The sequence below is a fragment of the Buteo buteo genome, chromosome 13, assembly GCF_964188355.1.
Source record: "Buteo buteo chromosome 13, bButBut1.hap1.1, whole genome shotgun sequence".
NCBI classification, from domain to species: Eukaryota; Metazoa; Chordata; class Aves; order Accipitriformes; family Accipitridae; genus Buteo; species Buteo buteo.
This window is the reverse complement of record NC_134183.1, coordinates 39,111,692-39,128,542: the sequence shown is the minus strand read 5'-3', so window position 1 is coordinate 39,128,542 and position 16,851 is coordinate 39,111,692. Positions and strand designations below refer to the sequence as shown.

The following is a 16,851-nucleotide window of genomic DNA, read 5'->3' as shown; positions in this document are numbered from 1 at the left end:
ACCCTGGGGAAATATTTATAAATAATAATGAATTGGCTAAAAAAAATTAATTTAGAAAATGCTTTTCTCCATTTCCTGACTTCTACACAGTCAGAAATGATAAAGGAGACTAATGGAAGGAACTACTTGCCTGCATGCACTGTAATTAGATTGTGGAAGTTATTGGCACAGGAGGCTATCGAGGCTGGGAATTTAGCAGAGTGCAGAACTTGTGGGTAAGGAGTTGCTGTTACCCGAGGGGCTTTGAATCTCACGTGTTGGGGCTTCAGTTGATCCCTCGAGATTAGATCACTTCTTGCCCAGGTGAATGTCTTGAAGGTCACTAGGCTGGAGAGCTGTGTTCCTGTGGGCATGGCCATGGAGAGATGAGCAGCCCAGGAGAGCTGGTGGATTTTCAAGGATCCTGATGAACAGGGACTCAAGCAAAGGTGGAAGGAGGCCTTCATGGACATGCAGGGGGCTCCTAACTGAGCTCACACATGAAAAGGAGGTTTGCAAGAGGTGGAAGCAAGGGCAGGTGACGTAGGAGGTCTATAGAGACATGGTTCAAGCACGTAGGCATGGGGTTAGCAAAGCCAAAGCCCATCTGGAACTGAATCTGGTGGCAACAAAAAGGGCTTCTACAAGTATATCAGCAGCAAAGGGAAAGCAGGAGGAAATACGGGCCCACTGCTAAATGGGGCAGGGTGCCTAGTGACACAGGGCATAGAAAAGGCTGAGGTACTTGATGCCTTCTTCACCTCGGTCTTTACTGGTCAGACCAGCCTTCAGGACTCCCAGACCCCTGAGACTAGGGGGAAGGTCTGGAGCAAGGAAGACTTAAACCTGGTGACGAGGACCAGGTCAGGGAGCACTTAAACAAACTCGACGTTCACAAATCGATGGGACCTGACAGATTGCACCCCTGACTGCTGAGGGAGCTGGCAATGAGACTGCAAGGCCACTTCCCACCAGCTCATGGTGGTCTTCCTGAGGCCTGGAACAAAGCCAGTGTCACTCCTGCCTTCCATAAAAGGGCAAGAGCAAAGATCTGGGGGACTACAGGCTGGTCAACCTCACCTTGATCCCTGGGAAGGTGATGGAGCCAATAATCCATGAAGCCATTTCCAAACACAGCAAGGACAAGAAGATGGCTGGGAGCAGTCAGCATAGATTACAGAGGGGAAGCCTGATAACCTGATAGCCTTCTGCATTGAAATGACTAGCTTTGTGGGTGAGGGGAGAGAGTGAATATTGTTTGTCTTGATTTAGCAAGGCTTTTGACACTCTCTCCTCTAACATCCTCACAGACAAGCTGATGAGGTAACAGTCCAGGTAAGCGGATGGTGAAGTGGATTGAAAACTGACTCAACTGCCAGGCTCAAAAGGTTGTGATCAATGGCATGAAGTCCAGCTAGAGGCCACTAATGGAGAGCCCCAGGCATCAGTACTGGGGCCAATACTGGTTTACATCTTCATTAATGATCTGGATGATGGGGCAGAGCATACCCTCAGCAAGCTTGCTGCTCACACAAAACTGGGAGGAGTGGCTGATGCACCAGAGCGTTGTGCTGACATCCAGAGGGACATGGACAGGCTGGAGAAATGGGCCAACAGGAATCTTATGAAGTTCAGCAAGGGGAAGTGCAAAGTCCTGCATCTGAGAAGGAATAACCCCATGTACAGGCACAGCTGGTAGTCAACAGACTGGAAATCAACTTGGCAGAAAAGGTCCTCAGGGTCCTGGTAGACACCAAGCTGACCACGAGCCAGCGATGTGCCTGCACGGTAAAGAAGGCAAATGGGATCCTGGGCTGCATTAGGGGGAGCGTTGTGAGCAAGTTGAGAGAGGTAATCCTTCCCCTCTACTCAGCACTGGTGAGGCCACATCTTGAGAGCCGTGTCCAGTTCTGGGCTCCTCAGTAAAAGAGAGATATGGACATACTGGAGAGAGTCCAGCAAAGGGCCACGAAAATGACAAAGGGGATGAAGCATCTCTCCTATGAGGAAAGACTGAGAGAGCTGGGACTGTTCATCCTGGAGAAGAGAAGGCTCAGGAGCATCTCATCAATGTATCTAAGTACCTTGCAGGGAGGGTGCAAAGAGGATGGAGCCAGGCACGGTGGTTCTCAGTGCCAGGAGCAGAGGCAATGGGCACAAACTGAAACACAGGAAATTCCATTTAAAACTAAGAGAAAACTTTCCTTCTCTGAGGGTGATTGAATATGTTGTTTCTTTTGGAAAACCAGGGCTGTGGGACTGTTTTTTATTTTCACTAATGACCTTGGTGATGTGCCACAGTATGTGCTTATTAAATACACAGATGCCATAGCACTAGGCATGTCTGCAAGGTGGTAAAAGGCAGGGTTAGATTTTAGAAGGATTTCGATAAAATGGAGATGCAATCTGAGGCCAGGGCTGTTACTCAGCAGATGCAAATTCCTGCATATGGGCAGGAATAAGCAGTAACGTAAGCATGGGATGGGAAACAAGTGGGATACTGGTTCTGGTCAAAGTCCACAACAGCTGGTGCAACAAAAGCAGGGCAGAAAACGCTGCCAAGGCTGTAAACAAGAGCTCCAAGATTTGTGTGAGATCCTCTCTGGCTCTCCTTGCTGTTGCTGAGGCTGGAGCACTGGGTGCAGTTTTGGGTCCATGTGCCAACTAAAGTGCATCCAAAGTAATAAAAGGAAGGAGCAAGAGAATTGTGGTTTAGGCAGGAAAAGCAAAAATTGGTGGATAGGAGGCCTTCAAATATATAAAAAGTTGTTGCCAACTTGGAAGGAAGTCATGGTTTGAATTGCAGTAAGGAAGATCCAGGGTGGACATGACATTTTAATGGTAAAAAGAGTGAATGTCTGGGAGGGGTTTTGCCTAAGGGTGTTGTAGAACCACTACCCATGTGGACCCCTTAGAGCACGTATTGCTCTCTACAGCTACCTGAAAGGAGGTTGTAGTGAGGTGGGTACTGGTCTCTTCTATCAGGTAACTAGTGATAGGATGAGAAGAAATGGCCTCAAGTTGCTCCAGGGGAGGTTTAGATTGGATATTAGAAAAAATTTCTGTACTGACAGGGTTGTCAGGCATTGGAACAGGTTGCCCAGGGAAGTAGTGGAGTCACCATGCCTGGAGGTGTTCAAAAAATGCGTAGACGTGGCACTTCAGGACATGGTTTAGTGGGCATGGTGGTGTTGGATTGATGGTTGGACTCAATGATCTTAAAGATCTTTTCCAACCTAAGCAATTCTATGATTCTATGTGGACATCCATCTGTCAGGCGTGACGTGTGTCACCAAATCTGTGTTGTTCAGGCCACATGATGCCTTTGGTCCCTTCTCCTTTAGGGTCCATATCCCGGTGGTGAGGGTCCTAGCCTCAGGAATAGGACGGAGGCTCAACCTCGCATGCGGAAGAAGATCAGCAGTACATGGCTGGCTGTCGAATCCCAAATCATTTAATGATGCAGTCATTTAATCAGTTAATCTCTTGGGCTGCTGGGGGATTGTCCCTGCATGGATGCTGAAGGGACTTTGGGCATTTCCCCACAGCGCTGAGCATTTGCTCCTTTGCTTCAGGATAGCCCCAGGTCTGTGCCAGAGAGAAATGGCACATATATTTTGGATGTTAAATGCTTAGGACTGGCTTTATCCCACTCGGGGAGGCTGTGTGTTTCACCCCATCCAAACTTCCTGATGCTTCTTGGCTTTTCATGAGCTGTGGTTTAACCTGGGATGGGATATTGTTATATTTGTGCTAGTCACGCCTGTAGTACCCTGGGTATTTCTTAGGCTGAAAAAAAAGGTCTACCCAACCTTAGGGGGCTCAAAATTGCAGAGCAATAAACAGAAGTTTGGGAGAAGAGTCCAGTGCGTTAGCACAGATCTGAGCATCCCTGCCCTGCTAAAGTAAACCCAATTGTGATGTTAATCACTGAAGATTCACAGTGTCTGCAAAGGCTGCTAACACAATTGCAAAAGCAGGCACTTAGAGGTCATCTGATCCAGAGCACATCCATGCCTGCAAGGAGACAAAAGGGAATGTGGCCCAACCCCAGCTCTGACAGGCTGATGGATCCCCAGAGGAGCCACTCTTGGAGAGGTCGCAGGAGGGGGGAATGCACCAGGGGAAGGCAGGACTGCAGAAGTCAAAAGACATGTGGAAACAGCAATGAGGTGGCTACAGAGAAGGTTGGAGGAGAGCACTATGGCTTCATCAGATATGGGGAAGAGAGGGGACTAGTGACGTAGTGACTATGAGGAGGACTTCTGGCCATGGACCGTTTTCCTCCTAGTGACTAGGATGTCATGGATATTACAAGTCTAGCAGGGTTCAGAAATAACTTTGACACCTTCATAAGAGTCCACAAAGGCTATTGAACACACAGACACCACCTTTGACTCGAAAAGTCGCTGATTTTCCCATCGCAGGAGGCTGGCAGGGTAGGCTCACCCTGGGCAGGGCTGGCAGCATGCATGTCCTGTCCCTCCTTAAGCATGTGCTGGAGGATGAACCTGGCTGGACGCAGTAAGGCCACTCTGCTCCTTTTTGCAGTCCTCCTGCTGAAGCCCTGCATTAGCAGCATCCAGGCTGATCTGCATTGTGCCTCTCTCCTTGGTCTCCAGGTTTGGTTTAACCTGGCTGCTGGGCTTAGCGTAGGAGTGATGGGTACCTGATGCAAAGAGGCAGGGAAGGAGAGAGCAGGAGAGGGCAGTGTTCATTTGCAGAAGGTGCTCTGCGTTACAGCCTGTCTCCTGTTTCAGGCACAGTTCAGGCTGGTGGAAGGAACCACGACAAGGCTCCCTGAGCAGGAGAGCTGCTCCATCCCCATTTGAACTGTGTCCTTCCCTTGTTGGCACACCCATCTCCCTTTCTGCCAGCTCCATTGACTGCCCTAAGCTCCCTCCAGTTTCTCCTTCCAGTAATGAGTTGCCGAGTGTGGAGTTGGGGTTTGCCTTTGCTTTGTACAGAGATAAACGATATTTCTTCAGCCTACCTGCAGTGGACCTGCTGGATCAGCAATGGTGTTTACTCCTGTTCTGCCAGCCTTGCAAGCAAGGGTGACCCTGATGCCTGCAGATCCCAGCCAGTATTTGGGATCCAACATTTTAGCTTCTACTCCCGATATTCTCCTGGCCAGAAACAAATTGCTTTGGCCGTTTGCAGGCAGCAGTTTGGGAAAGGTCTGTAAAGGCTAGCAAGAGCTCCCAGGGCTTCTCTAACCTCTGCCTCCCTGCAGTGTCTTAACAGCCTCCTTCATCAGCATGCCCAGTGCAACTTCTCTTGCCAATGGCGAGAAAGTTTTGCAAGGATCAAACCCTCCTCACATACCACTGGCTTTATCTGTGGCTGCAGTAAGCCTGCCCAGGCTGCTCATCTCCCACAGCCAAAGCCAGGCCAGGACATCCTAGTGTTGGCCAAGCCAGGCCAGCAGGATCACACCGTGGTAGTTACCAGAGCCAGCTGGCAGAGGAAAGTGCCTTCTCATGGAAGGGACTGGTGGACTGTGGGCTGTCACCCATCCTAGAGGCCAAAATCCAAAGCGAGATGCTATTTCATAATGCCCTTATTCCCTTGTCCCTTCTTGTGCTATTAGTGGCTCCAAGATACAATCATTACTGAAGAGGATCTCTTAGAGACAGGGCTGTTTTGGATAAATTTGGGTGATTCAGCAAGAGTTGACAGTTCTGTAGATGGTGGGGGGCTAACTCGGCACCTGGCACAACTCAAGAGCTTCTTCCAGCTATGCCCTCGGAAAACTTGCTCCCTCCTTGACACACTGCTTACACTACAAGTGGTCGTGATACCGGCTGTTGCTACTATCTGCTCTGCTGCAAGTCCCATTATACCACAGTCTTCCTGGTAGATGCACTCGAGGGATGTTTAGCTAGGTCTTCTCATTGATATGCACAAGGCTAGCATGTAAAATCTCTGTATTTCTGTTGCTTGCACTCTGTAGTACTTTGCTTAGGGTATGCAGCATTTCCACCAGCCAAAGTGTGAAGGGCACAGGCCAGCCCTGGGCACTGCTGTGTGCAGAGAAGCAGCATGTTTGATGGGCAGTTGCGCCTCCATGCCCAGGCTGATGTTGAAATTTCCTTGCATTTCCTCTTGTTTTCCTGACCCAGGAGAAGGACGATGTGGCCACCCTGAAAGAGAGCCGCCTGGACCAAGTGGAGTCTCTGCTTGCCTCTGTGTACAAGCGGGAGGAGCTGGACTGCATCTTCCAGCTCTGTGGACTACAGAAAATTCAGGTAGAGAGCTGCCAGGTGCAAATCTCCATGGTTTTCCTGCACCCTCATGTAACTGGCACTCCCCATCCCCACTGGCTCGAGCTGGATGTGCCTCTCTGTATGTCTCGTGACTCCATGCGGACAATGCCTGGCATGCCTGTGTCAGTGTAACATCCAGATCAATGTTAGAGGAGCATGTTGATCTTCAAGGCACAAAAGCTATCGTCTTTCTCTTGGTTTGCTCTGTTTTTCTGTGCTGCCTGGCCAGGGAGGCTGTTCTTTGCCTATATCAGCCTAGGGGAGGTCAGACTAGCCCAAATATTTCAAATGAAGGATGTCTCACTAGGCTGTGTGCTTGCCTGAGAGACGGGCTCACAGGCTGCCCAGGATCTCAAGCAGTGAGAGGGTTTATCCCCTGCCATCAGGGTGACACTACCAAGCCTGATCCAAGCTATGCCTCTTTGGCCCACTTCAAAAGACCCTCGAACTATTCAAAGACCATGAGAGAGGCAGAATTGCTTGTCCCCTGGCTTCTCTCTTCCAGCAGATTCTGCCTCTCCAAATAGCAGTGTGCACCTTGTTTCTCATCTGATTTTTTTTTTCCCCTCTAACACCCAGCCAGTGGATCTTGCCAGCTGCTTATCTGCTCTGCTCCATGCAGGCTCACACGGAACGTTGCTCTCGAGCTGCTGCCTGGATCTGCCTACAACAAGCTCCGTTTGCTAAGTGCGTGATATGTCTCAGCATATGGCAGCTCTTTCAGTCCTTGATTGTTCCTGGAGCTCTTTTCTGAACCCTTCCCAAGCGTTCAGCATCGCTTTTAAGTGTAGACATGAGACCTGGACCCTGCATTGCCTGCCAAAATCTTCTTGCTCCATTATACATCTCCCTACTTTGTACAGCCAGGCATCTCAGGCACAGCCCCATGCTAGGGATTCACGTTCAGGGATTTGGCTGCCATGAATATGGTTATTTTCTGATTTCTTCACCATCTTTTTAAAAATCTAAAATAGTGCTAGGCTGTGAATGGATCCCTGTGGAGCGCTGCTGTTTAAAACTATTGGCTTTTACTGTGTGATGTGTGTTTTATTTAAGTGGTTCATATCCTGTCCCTTGCATGCTTTCCTCTCGCATGTGCAGCAGTCCTGTGCCATGGCCAGGATGGATGTCATGCCTTTCCTCGCGTGGATGCAGCTTGCCTGGGTGCAGTTCCTCTCCCCTCCTGCTCCCCTGTGCCAGCATCCTGGGGGTGAGGCTCTGAGTCACAGTGCCCTGACCGGGCTGATGAGATCTCAAGTGAGGTGGTCTGATTTCAGGAGAAGTCCTGAAATCCAGAAACCATGGCTGAAGCCCACAAATGTCATGAGAGTATGTAACAGCTCATTTTCTCTGGCAGTAGCATTGCTCCATCACGCCACAGCATGGGGCTGTGAGCCTGCAGAACAGCCAGCCAAGTCTGTCGTTTTTGTTGACGGTGGCAACAGCAAAAAAGCTCTGCTTCAAGTCTTTGACTCCAATTCACTTTGCATCCTTTGCTCTCCCCTTCCAGACGGATGTGGTCCTGCAGTTGGATTTGCATTACACCCGGCTGAGCACAAAGCAGAGGACTTGTGAAAGCCTGCAAACAACCCTCCAGAAATCTCTGCTAGGGCAGTTTTTCATCCAGAGGAATTACTCCCAGCCAAACTACCAGAGAACTCCTGCCTGTTCAGGCAGTGTGTGCCTCCAGGATGCGTTGGTGCTGAGCACGGACCCGAAGGGGCAAGCATCTCTGAGGACAGGCTCTGGCCACAGCTTGCCCAGCAGCAACCCCTCCAACTCCAGTAGTGAGCCGGAGGAGAACGATGAGAGTGACCTGAGCGAGCTGTGCTCAGCACTGCTCCGGGCTGGCCCAGGGCAGGACTACCCCTGAGCCCGTGGGCTGGCATGCTGAGCCTTGGGAACTGCTATTTTTAATAGAGGCAACAGTTATTTGAGTGCTAAATACATCAGAATCCATCAGCTGCTTTCCAGCCTCAGCGATCACACTGTCCAAATGAGGCCAAAGGCTGCTTTTTTGGAAAGATTTCTCCCATCTGCACCCTGTGGCACACAGGGCCTGAAGCCCACTGGAAATAACCCCTGTCCCATGGGAGCGGTAGGGATCAGCAAGGAGTTGTCGTTGTGTCTGGTGGAGGACAGGGCCACCCAACAAGTCATAACATTGCCAGGCAAACCCCAAAGTTGCTTGAAGTCAAGGGCACCGGCTGATGTTTTCTGAGAATTAGGCTTTGCCTGAAAGCAAACATTACGGCATTAAATGCGATGAGAAACCCATAAACACTACAGACCCATGCTACAGCAGCGACACAGCCTCAAAACCCAACTACAACTGCTGACTCTCACCGCACTTGTGCAAGGGACACAAGGCTTGACCAAGGGAGTCAAATGAAACTGTGTGAATGTATAAGCTCTCCCCTGGGGTCGCAGGGTGGTTTTCTTTCCTTGCCAGTCCTGCCTGTGTCAAAGCAGGTTTTAAGTTATGCATTTATGTATTTCTAAAGAATGTATTTATACCTGGGGCAAGACTATTGCTTGCCAGGAAAAGGAAGGTCAGATGTTCCGTCAAGTGTGTGTTTACAGTGGAGGCTGGTTTTCTATCAGTAGTTGCAACTGGGCAGGTACACTTACGTGTGCCCCTTCTAGCATGGCACACAGGGGCATTAAAGGGTGTGAAGTCCTGTGCAGTCTTGAGTTTCTCTCAGATGCAGATTTTCCTACATGTGAGAGATGGAAAACACCAAGATGGAGAAGGAAGAACCTCAAAAATGTTATTATTAGTGCAAATTTTTTTTATTAGTTGCCTGTCTGTGCATTCACTGTGGGCAACCTCAAGCACTACCTTTCCTGGAGAACCAGCTGTCCAGAGAGAGCCACAGGTGAGCAGGGCCCAAAGGACAACCTGAGTGGGCACAGTCCCCTCCCTGCCTGCTTCTCTAGTATTTGTTCGTTAAAGGTTTCAGCATAACCCCAGGTGATTGCTCAGCAAGGGCCTGGGAGGGTGATCAAATAGTTTTAACAGGGACCAATGACCCCAATGAATTGTGGGATCTCCATCCTTAGAGGACAGTTCACTGTGGACTGGAGAAGGTGCTGATGAACTGATCCAAGCTGGCGGGGTGCTGGACCTGAGACCGCCAGAGGTCCCTTCTGGCTGTTGTGGTCCTGTGAAAGAACTTGGAGTTCAGAGACTTCTTGAGAGGTCAAGGATGGTGGGGTAGGGAGAGTGCCCAAGCTCTGTCCTCTGTCTTGGTCTAAAAAAGGGATGGAGAGAACATTTTCTAAGTTTTGGTTCTCCTTCAGCAGTAAAGATACTTGTCTATGGTGTCTGTTGCAGCATGGAAAAATGTGAAATGTTCCTTTCAGATAAACCATCCTACAAGTGCTGGAAACTTGTCCAAAGGGAACAGAGGAGGCTTTTATTCTCCTCACAGTGCGTAGAGCCAAAGGAAAGAAGAGAGGCCCCATCTGGCTGAAGTCTAGAAAGTCTCCTGGGAAAAAATGTAAAGCTCAAAAAAAAAAAAAAAAAAATTTACAGGATGTAGTTTAAATAAGGTGGACTGATAGAGAAGCTAAACCAGAAAATAATAAACTAATTGAAGGGAGAACCAAAGATTAACTCAACACCAGCAGAAACTTAAGACAGGTCAGTGGGAATGACTATGCAGGCACTTGGGAGGAGCTGGGAGTCTCGTTGCCTCTATGAGGATTATACACACCCTCCTATACTGTTGGGGCAAAATGTGTTTCTGGCTCAAATAATCATGGCAGATTTCATCCCATGTGAACATTAATGTCATTCAAAGTGAGGCTGTTTATTTTTTCTGAATAAAACACTATTGGTGTTTTTTTGAATGCATAAAGCTTCATGTGACTCTGAGTTAACTGTGTTCATTTTTCCCTCTAATTGCCAGCGTGTGACTTATTATTGACTTACTGGGTTTTTATGCTTTGAATTCTAGCTTCTAGGGTCTTATGTGTGAGGATTGTTTCTTTTTTTAGGCAACTGCATACTGACATTTGGATTTAGAAGGTAGATCAAATGACACTAGATAGGATGAAATAATGTCAGGTGAAATGTGTAGATAAAATAATGTCAGGATTCGGTGTGAATTATTCATCTCCTTTGTAAAGTGTGGCTTTCGGGTGGCTGCGTCAGGCTTTGGCGGCCTGTCCCGGTGCCAACCACAGATCTTGTCCCTGTCACCAGCTCGCCTGCTCCTTCAGGGAGACCCTGCAGCCAAGCCCAGGGCTACCACCACGTTTCCATACACGTCAGTCAACGGTGTATTATAACTGAGAGCGCAAGCACTTGCAAAGCTGAATTGCAACGGTGGAATGTGATTGCGTCCTGGGCCTCTGGCCACAACAGCCTGCTGCCCTGCCACCAGCTGAGTTCGTTGTAGGAGGGGGTGAAACTGTGTCTGCCTTCATCCCTCTACCTTACATGTGAAATCCAAACTCTCCTGTGGTGGTATAACTGTTTGGTGCCAGTAAATTTTCCCTTGAAGCTGTGTTGCCATCTCCCAGCATCGAGGACAGATGACTCATCCAAGATTACTGTGCTTCCCTTGCTTCTCTTGACCACATCCTTCCCGATCTGCAGCCATAGTCCTTGGTCTCCATAAGCTCCCTGTGGCCAGCCTGAAGGGTAGGAAGGAAGGAGCACCCATCTCTGTGCAATGCACCAACATTTCACACTCTGCTCATGGCATGTCCATGGCTAAGTAGTCCCAACAGCCTCTGCCCACTTGATGCTTAATTCCTTTCTTCATTGCTGCTCCTTCCATCTGTCCTGGCTCCTGGACAATGCTGCTTTTCCCCTACCTCTGTGTGACCTGACCTCACCTCTTGCTGAACATCTCTCTGGCTTGCCCTCTGGCACGGCGCTGACCCCGCAGCAAGCAGACATTCTTCTTGCCACTTCCTTTTCTCACCTGACAATGTGTATCCCATCCATCTCACTGTGTCATTTCAGGTTATCCCTCCATCCCCATCAATTTTGAGTAGATTTCCATGCCTTTTCATACATTTTCTGAAGTAGTGGGTCATTTCTCCAGACTTAAAAACCTGGAAATTTGACGCTATCCCATTGCATTTCTTTGCAGGGTCATAGCCTGGACAGATCCTATAGCTGGGCAGTACGGGTGGACTCCCCTGTGTCTAGTCTTCATACTACCTTTAGTAAGAAAGCCAGTCCATTACTTAGTTTGATTCTCCCAGAAGGACTACAAGACCCATTAAAGGCTGAGACTCCTTCATTGGTGCACAACTGCACGCAAAGTGGGACCAAGAAATCGACTCCAACATACATTCCCCCTCTGCCTCCATACCTTCACTTATACATTCATAACCACAGCCATTGCCCTCTGCTTCCCACTGCTTCTGGGCCAGTCTGTGCCCAGAGGCTACAAAGAGCTGCTCGGCATTTAGAAGCTCTTATGTAGGTAATACAGCTGCTTTCCCTTCGCCCAAGTCTGCTTTGTTTTCTTTGAGAAGAACCAAGCAAACCAAAGCTTTAAAACATTCATTAATCTCTAATGAAAATAGCAACACCTAAATGTTCAATAATTTTATTTTTAGATTGATGCCCTTTTTTTCCTCTCTGCTAATGCAGAGGTGTTGAGGGGAGGACCTTGGCCAAAAGCCTGAGGTGCTCTTCTGCTACAGAGTTCATTTGGGATGCAGTTTTCAGCTTGTTTGTTGACGTTTGGCAGTTCCTGACAAAACAAGGCAAGTGCGCCCAAAAGGAGTGAGAAAACAAGGCAGTGAAAATCAGGGAAATGCCATTTCTGTCAGTTTTATTTAGTTACTGGAAAATCACTGGCCCAGCACACAGTCAAGAAGCATGTTATATGTGCACTGGCATATATACCCGAGTCTGGCACCTTTCTGTTGGCAGCAGATTCCTTAAGGTTTGTTCTCAGTTGGCTTTTTTGTGACCAAAGCAAGGAAAGGGTAGATTTGTCCCAGATCAGCCACTCTCAAAAACAAAAGAGAGAGATAAGCATAAGGCAGGTCTTTCTCCACCTGAAGAATTGGTCACGGAAGTAAACCAGCAAGTTAGGGATAAGAAGGCAGCAGAAGTAATGGGTTCATGTCTCAGGACAGGTAGGGACACAGCTATGGAGGCAGATGACACCAAAGCATGTCCTCATGCCAAGAGAATCTTCCTGGCACCTTTGGATAGCCAAGGCATCTGCATGTCACTGGGGTGTTTCAGACACCATTGGGGCATTACTTCCATATGCTGTTCCCACGTATCCAAGAAGCTGCATGGAGGCAGGGCAGAACATGGGTTGTTCCTTGGTTCATACAGCCTCTCACTGGGCACTGAGCCATCCCTGCTGGCTCTGGGCAAGAACTGTCTCCTATTAGGTTCAACAAAGGTGCTGGTATAGAAAAGGACTGGGGCCTATTGGTGGGTACTTATGAATATTTCCATTCGCTGTAGTGCAAAGGTGTGTTTTCTTCCTTGCCCATCTAGAGTGTGCAACAGAGGGACAGAAGTGCCTCCACCAACTCCTGGGTCATCTCTCACGTTAGTAGTATTAGTGAGTACAGAAACAACAAACTTTCATCCCAGCCATATGTCCTGGTTTCCGCTGGGATAGAGTTAATTGTCTTCCTAGTAGTGGTAGAGTGTTATGTTTTGGGTTCAGTATGAGAAGAATGTTGATAACACACTGATGTTTTCAGTTATTGCCAAGTAGTGTTTAGACTAAGTCAAGGATTTTTCAGCTTCTCACGCCCAGCCAGCAAGAAGGCTGGAGGGGCACAAGAAGTTGGGAGGGGACACAGCCAGGGCCACTGAAGCAAACTGGCCAAAGGGATATTCCATACTGTGTGATGTCACATCTAGTATATAAACTGGGGGGAGGGAGAGTGGAGGGATTGCCGCTTGGGGACTAACTGTGTGTTGATTGGTGGCTGGTGAGCAATTGCATTGTGCATCACTTGTATATTCCAATCCTTTTATTATTACTATTGTCATTTTATGAGTGTTACTGTTATCATTACTAGTTTCTTCTTTTCTGTTCTATTAAACTGTTCTTATCTCAGCCCATGAGTTTTACTTTTTTCCCCGACTCTCTCCCCCATCACGCTGGGTGGAGGAAGTGAGTGAGTGAGTGAGCGAGCGGCTGGTGCTTAGTTGCTGGCTGGGGTTAAACCATGACACCATATTAGCTAGCCACTGAGTTGTGCAGCTTATCTGGTAAAAAACAGTGATTTTCAGGTGGTTGGTGACATGTTTATAGCTGGATTAGCCCAGCTGACCAAGGTGATTTGCAAGCTGTGCTGTAACTTGGGTAGGTTACAGAAAAATAGGTGGCACGTATGCTGTCAGCGTAAAGTGAAGGTAATGAACATAGCTTATAGAGTGGTAAGTATTGTGCAGATAAGACCGCTGGATGCTGTGTGGTTTTAGTGAAGTGGCCTCAACAGAGCTGAAAATGCCTCCTCCTTGCAAAGCAGCAGCTCATCATTTGCTTTCTCAGAGTTACGCTGCCTCCTGTGCAGGTCTGGTTGCTGTTAGAGCTGAAGGAACATCCCAGAGGTGTCTCCTCTCCTTGAGCTAACTTAGGGAAAGTCCTAGATGGGGTCACAAAATGTCTGCAATGCAGCAGTGTGGCAGCACACCTGGGGCACTGGCTAAAGCGAAATTTCACTGAAGGAGTTGTCTCTTTAGAAACTGGTAGGCTCTCTTTATTTTCCACTTGATAGAGATTTTCCATAATAACTACTACAGAACCTGCCAGGTCATTTCCTACTTCGCATTTCAAGGCAGAGCTAGTGGTGCTGTCTACTAGATACGCTTGCTTGACACCTCCCACTATAGATGCTGTTTGCTGTTGCTTGTAGCTGTCAAACTGACAAGCTGAAATTTTCCATGCCGTGTGCCAGTCTCATGCTGTTTTCTGGCCTTTCCAACCATAGAAGCATTTGAAGCTTTGCAACCTTGAGAATTTTCTTGCTTTTATCCCAGGACAGCAGGGCCTGAAGAGCCTCCTGATATGCAGGCAACCTAATCAGGCCTGGATGGCCCCTTATGGAAAGGATGCATGCAGTGTAGTAGAACACATAGAGGGACATATAGGGAAACTGCAAGACTCAAGAATGCTGTTTTGGTCCTCTTTCTCTAGTTTTTTGAAACAGTTTCTCATACAGGCAAAAGAGATCCTGAAGGCATTTAGTGGCCATTCCATCCCAGGGAAGGAAGGAACTACCCAAAGGGCAGGTTATCATGTTCTTTAACAGTTATGCTACTTTTCTTGTAGACAAGGACAGAATAGGATGATCTCTTGAACTGATCTAATAGAGGAATTGCTTTTTTTCTAAAAGCACTCATTAGGTCATTAGCTGAGGATCACTTCTGAAATACCAGGTAGTACCAGTCTACTTCCTATAAGCATAACAGGACCATACACAGGACAGTAATCGAAGATACCAGGCTCAGGACTAGTAAGGAGGTCTTGAATCATTAAATCCATGTGGTGCTATCAAAGGCGGTTTGTCACAGATGGCCTTTATCCATCATGCTTTGCACATGGAGACACCCACGGCTGTGCTCTCCTCTCTCCTAACGTTGGCAATCGTCCTGCTTCGAACAGGAGGTTGGACTAGGTCCCTTCCAACCAACGCTTCCGTGATTCTGCTACCAGAATATATGCCCAAAAGAGTATACATGTTCTGACTGATTCTGAACAGCAAGAAAACTGGGAGATGCAAGATTCCGTTTCAGTGAAATATCCCTGCTCCCTGTCTAAAAAGCAAACGAGGACATTGGTTCAGCTCAGCTGGTTCCAAAACTTTTCAGAACAAAAACTTATGGCAGGTCTAGAAAATAAGGGAAAGGTGGTAAACCAGTTCATTTGAAAATGCAAGATGGTTCAGAGTCAGTTCTTCCAGGCCCCTCCAACAAGTGGATTGTTCAGTAATGAAACCAGGAGGATAGTTTTAAATAAAAGGGGTGAGCGAAGCCATGCACTGCAAAGACAATAAACCCAAGATTACTCACATTAAAAAGGAGATGAACACCGCTGGCCAGCATTCAGGCAAGCTACCCCTCTGCAGAGGGCTGGGATGCCCCTTTGGAAAGCAAAGGCAGAAGCAAGTTTGGTGTCATGATGAAGCCTGCAGACTAGGACTTTATTAATGGTGAGAAATTATTGATAGCACAGCCTCTTCATATGGTCCCAGAGTTCTCTCCTCTATCAAAGATTATTTCAATGACTGTTTTGCCATTGTTACTAATCACTTGAAATTAGGTCTGTGACATCATGTGGCAGTGAAGAGAAAAGCCTATCACCAAACAAATGAGAATTCTTGAAGTGCTTGAAGTTGCTTCTTATCTTCACAGTTTGGATAACCTTTTGCATAATAATCAACAATTTCAAATATATTGGTCATATCGCCTCCTCAAAGAGAAGGAAGACACTCTTTGAAATTACAGACCAGACTTCATACACACAAGAAGAACTGACGTGGTGTCACACAGTAACGAAGAGCTAATGTGTCTTTGGTAAAACTGTTTTCACTGAGTTGGATTTTCTTGTCATGGTGTCAGGAATAGTTGATGAGACAGACATGTTATTAAGTGGTAAAAATAAACAGATGGAAGAGACAAGTGAGAGATTTCAGCTATGACTTTCCAGAATGTTTCAGCAAAGAATAACCTCCTAATTTCCATTTCCTTACCAGAGACGAAAAATATGAGATACTTACCCAAGTGTTGCATGATCACAGATCTTGTGCACCAGTGGGGAACCCACTGTAATGCTGGATTGCAAGTCCCTTGAGCCAACAGCTTGTCCCTGCAGTTCATGGACCTGGGGAAGGGGTGCTGATCTTGACCTGCTGCTACTCTGGATGCAAAGTCATCACCGTGGAGAGCATTGATGCATGTCCACGTGTGTGCTGTCTGCCTTTGTTCCTGCTGGGCATCACGACCTATTTTTGAGACACCAGCCTCTATACCCTTCCTCTCTTCTCACTCTCCCTCCCCCATCCACAGTGTTCTTTTCTCCTCAGCTTTCTTTTTGTCTCACCCCTTCCCACTGTGGAGGATGCGGCAGTTTGGCCAGGGCTGTGCCAGCACCCTGCCCGACCAGGGGAAGGACAGAAGGTGACAGGCAGGCTGAAGATATTTCATCCCCTGGGATTGCCACGGTTAGCGCGTCAGCTCCGGCAGAGATGTGATGGTGAAATAGTGTTAAGTGGCAATGTTGTGAGCGTGTGTCGTGGTTTAACCCCAGCCAGCAACTAAGCACCACGCAGCTGCTTACTCACTTCCCCCTCCACCCAGTGGGGTGAGGGAGAGAATCGGGAAAAGAAGTAAAACTCATGGGTTGAGATAAAAACAGTTTAATAGAACAGAAAAGAAGAAACTAATAATGATAACACTAATAAAATGACAATAGTAATAATAAAAGGATTGGAATATACAAGTGATGCACAGTGCAATTGCTCACCAGCTGCCAATCGACGCCCAGTTAGTCCCTGAGTGGCGATCCCTCCCCCCAGTTTATATACTGGGCATGACATCACATGGTATGGAATACCCCATTGGCCAGTTTGGGTCAGCTGTCCTGGCTGTGTCCCC

General features: G+C 47.8%; 1 protein-coding gene across 4 annotated transcripts in view; it reads left to right on the top strand.

The window, feature by feature from the left end:
* Positions 1-10,309, top strand: part of LOC142039270 (mucosa-associated lymphoid tissue lymphoma translocation protein 1-like) — a 30,487-nt gene extending 20,178 nt beyond the window's left edge. For 3 of the 4 annotated variants that reach the window (XM_075045780.1, XM_075045781.1, XM_075045779.1), the window contains 2 exons: positions 6,105-6,230; positions 7,759-10,309. In XM_075045780.1, the coding sequence (XP_074901881.1) occupies positions 6,105-6,230; positions 7,759-8,121 (489 nt within the window). In that variant the 3' untranslated portion in view covers positions 8,122-10,309. The remainder of the gene's footprint in view (positions 1-6,104; positions 6,231-7,758) is intronic. The other variant, XM_075045782.1, reaches the window with a different exon arrangement.
* The last annotated feature ends 6,542 nt before the right edge of the window (positions 10,310-16,851 follow it).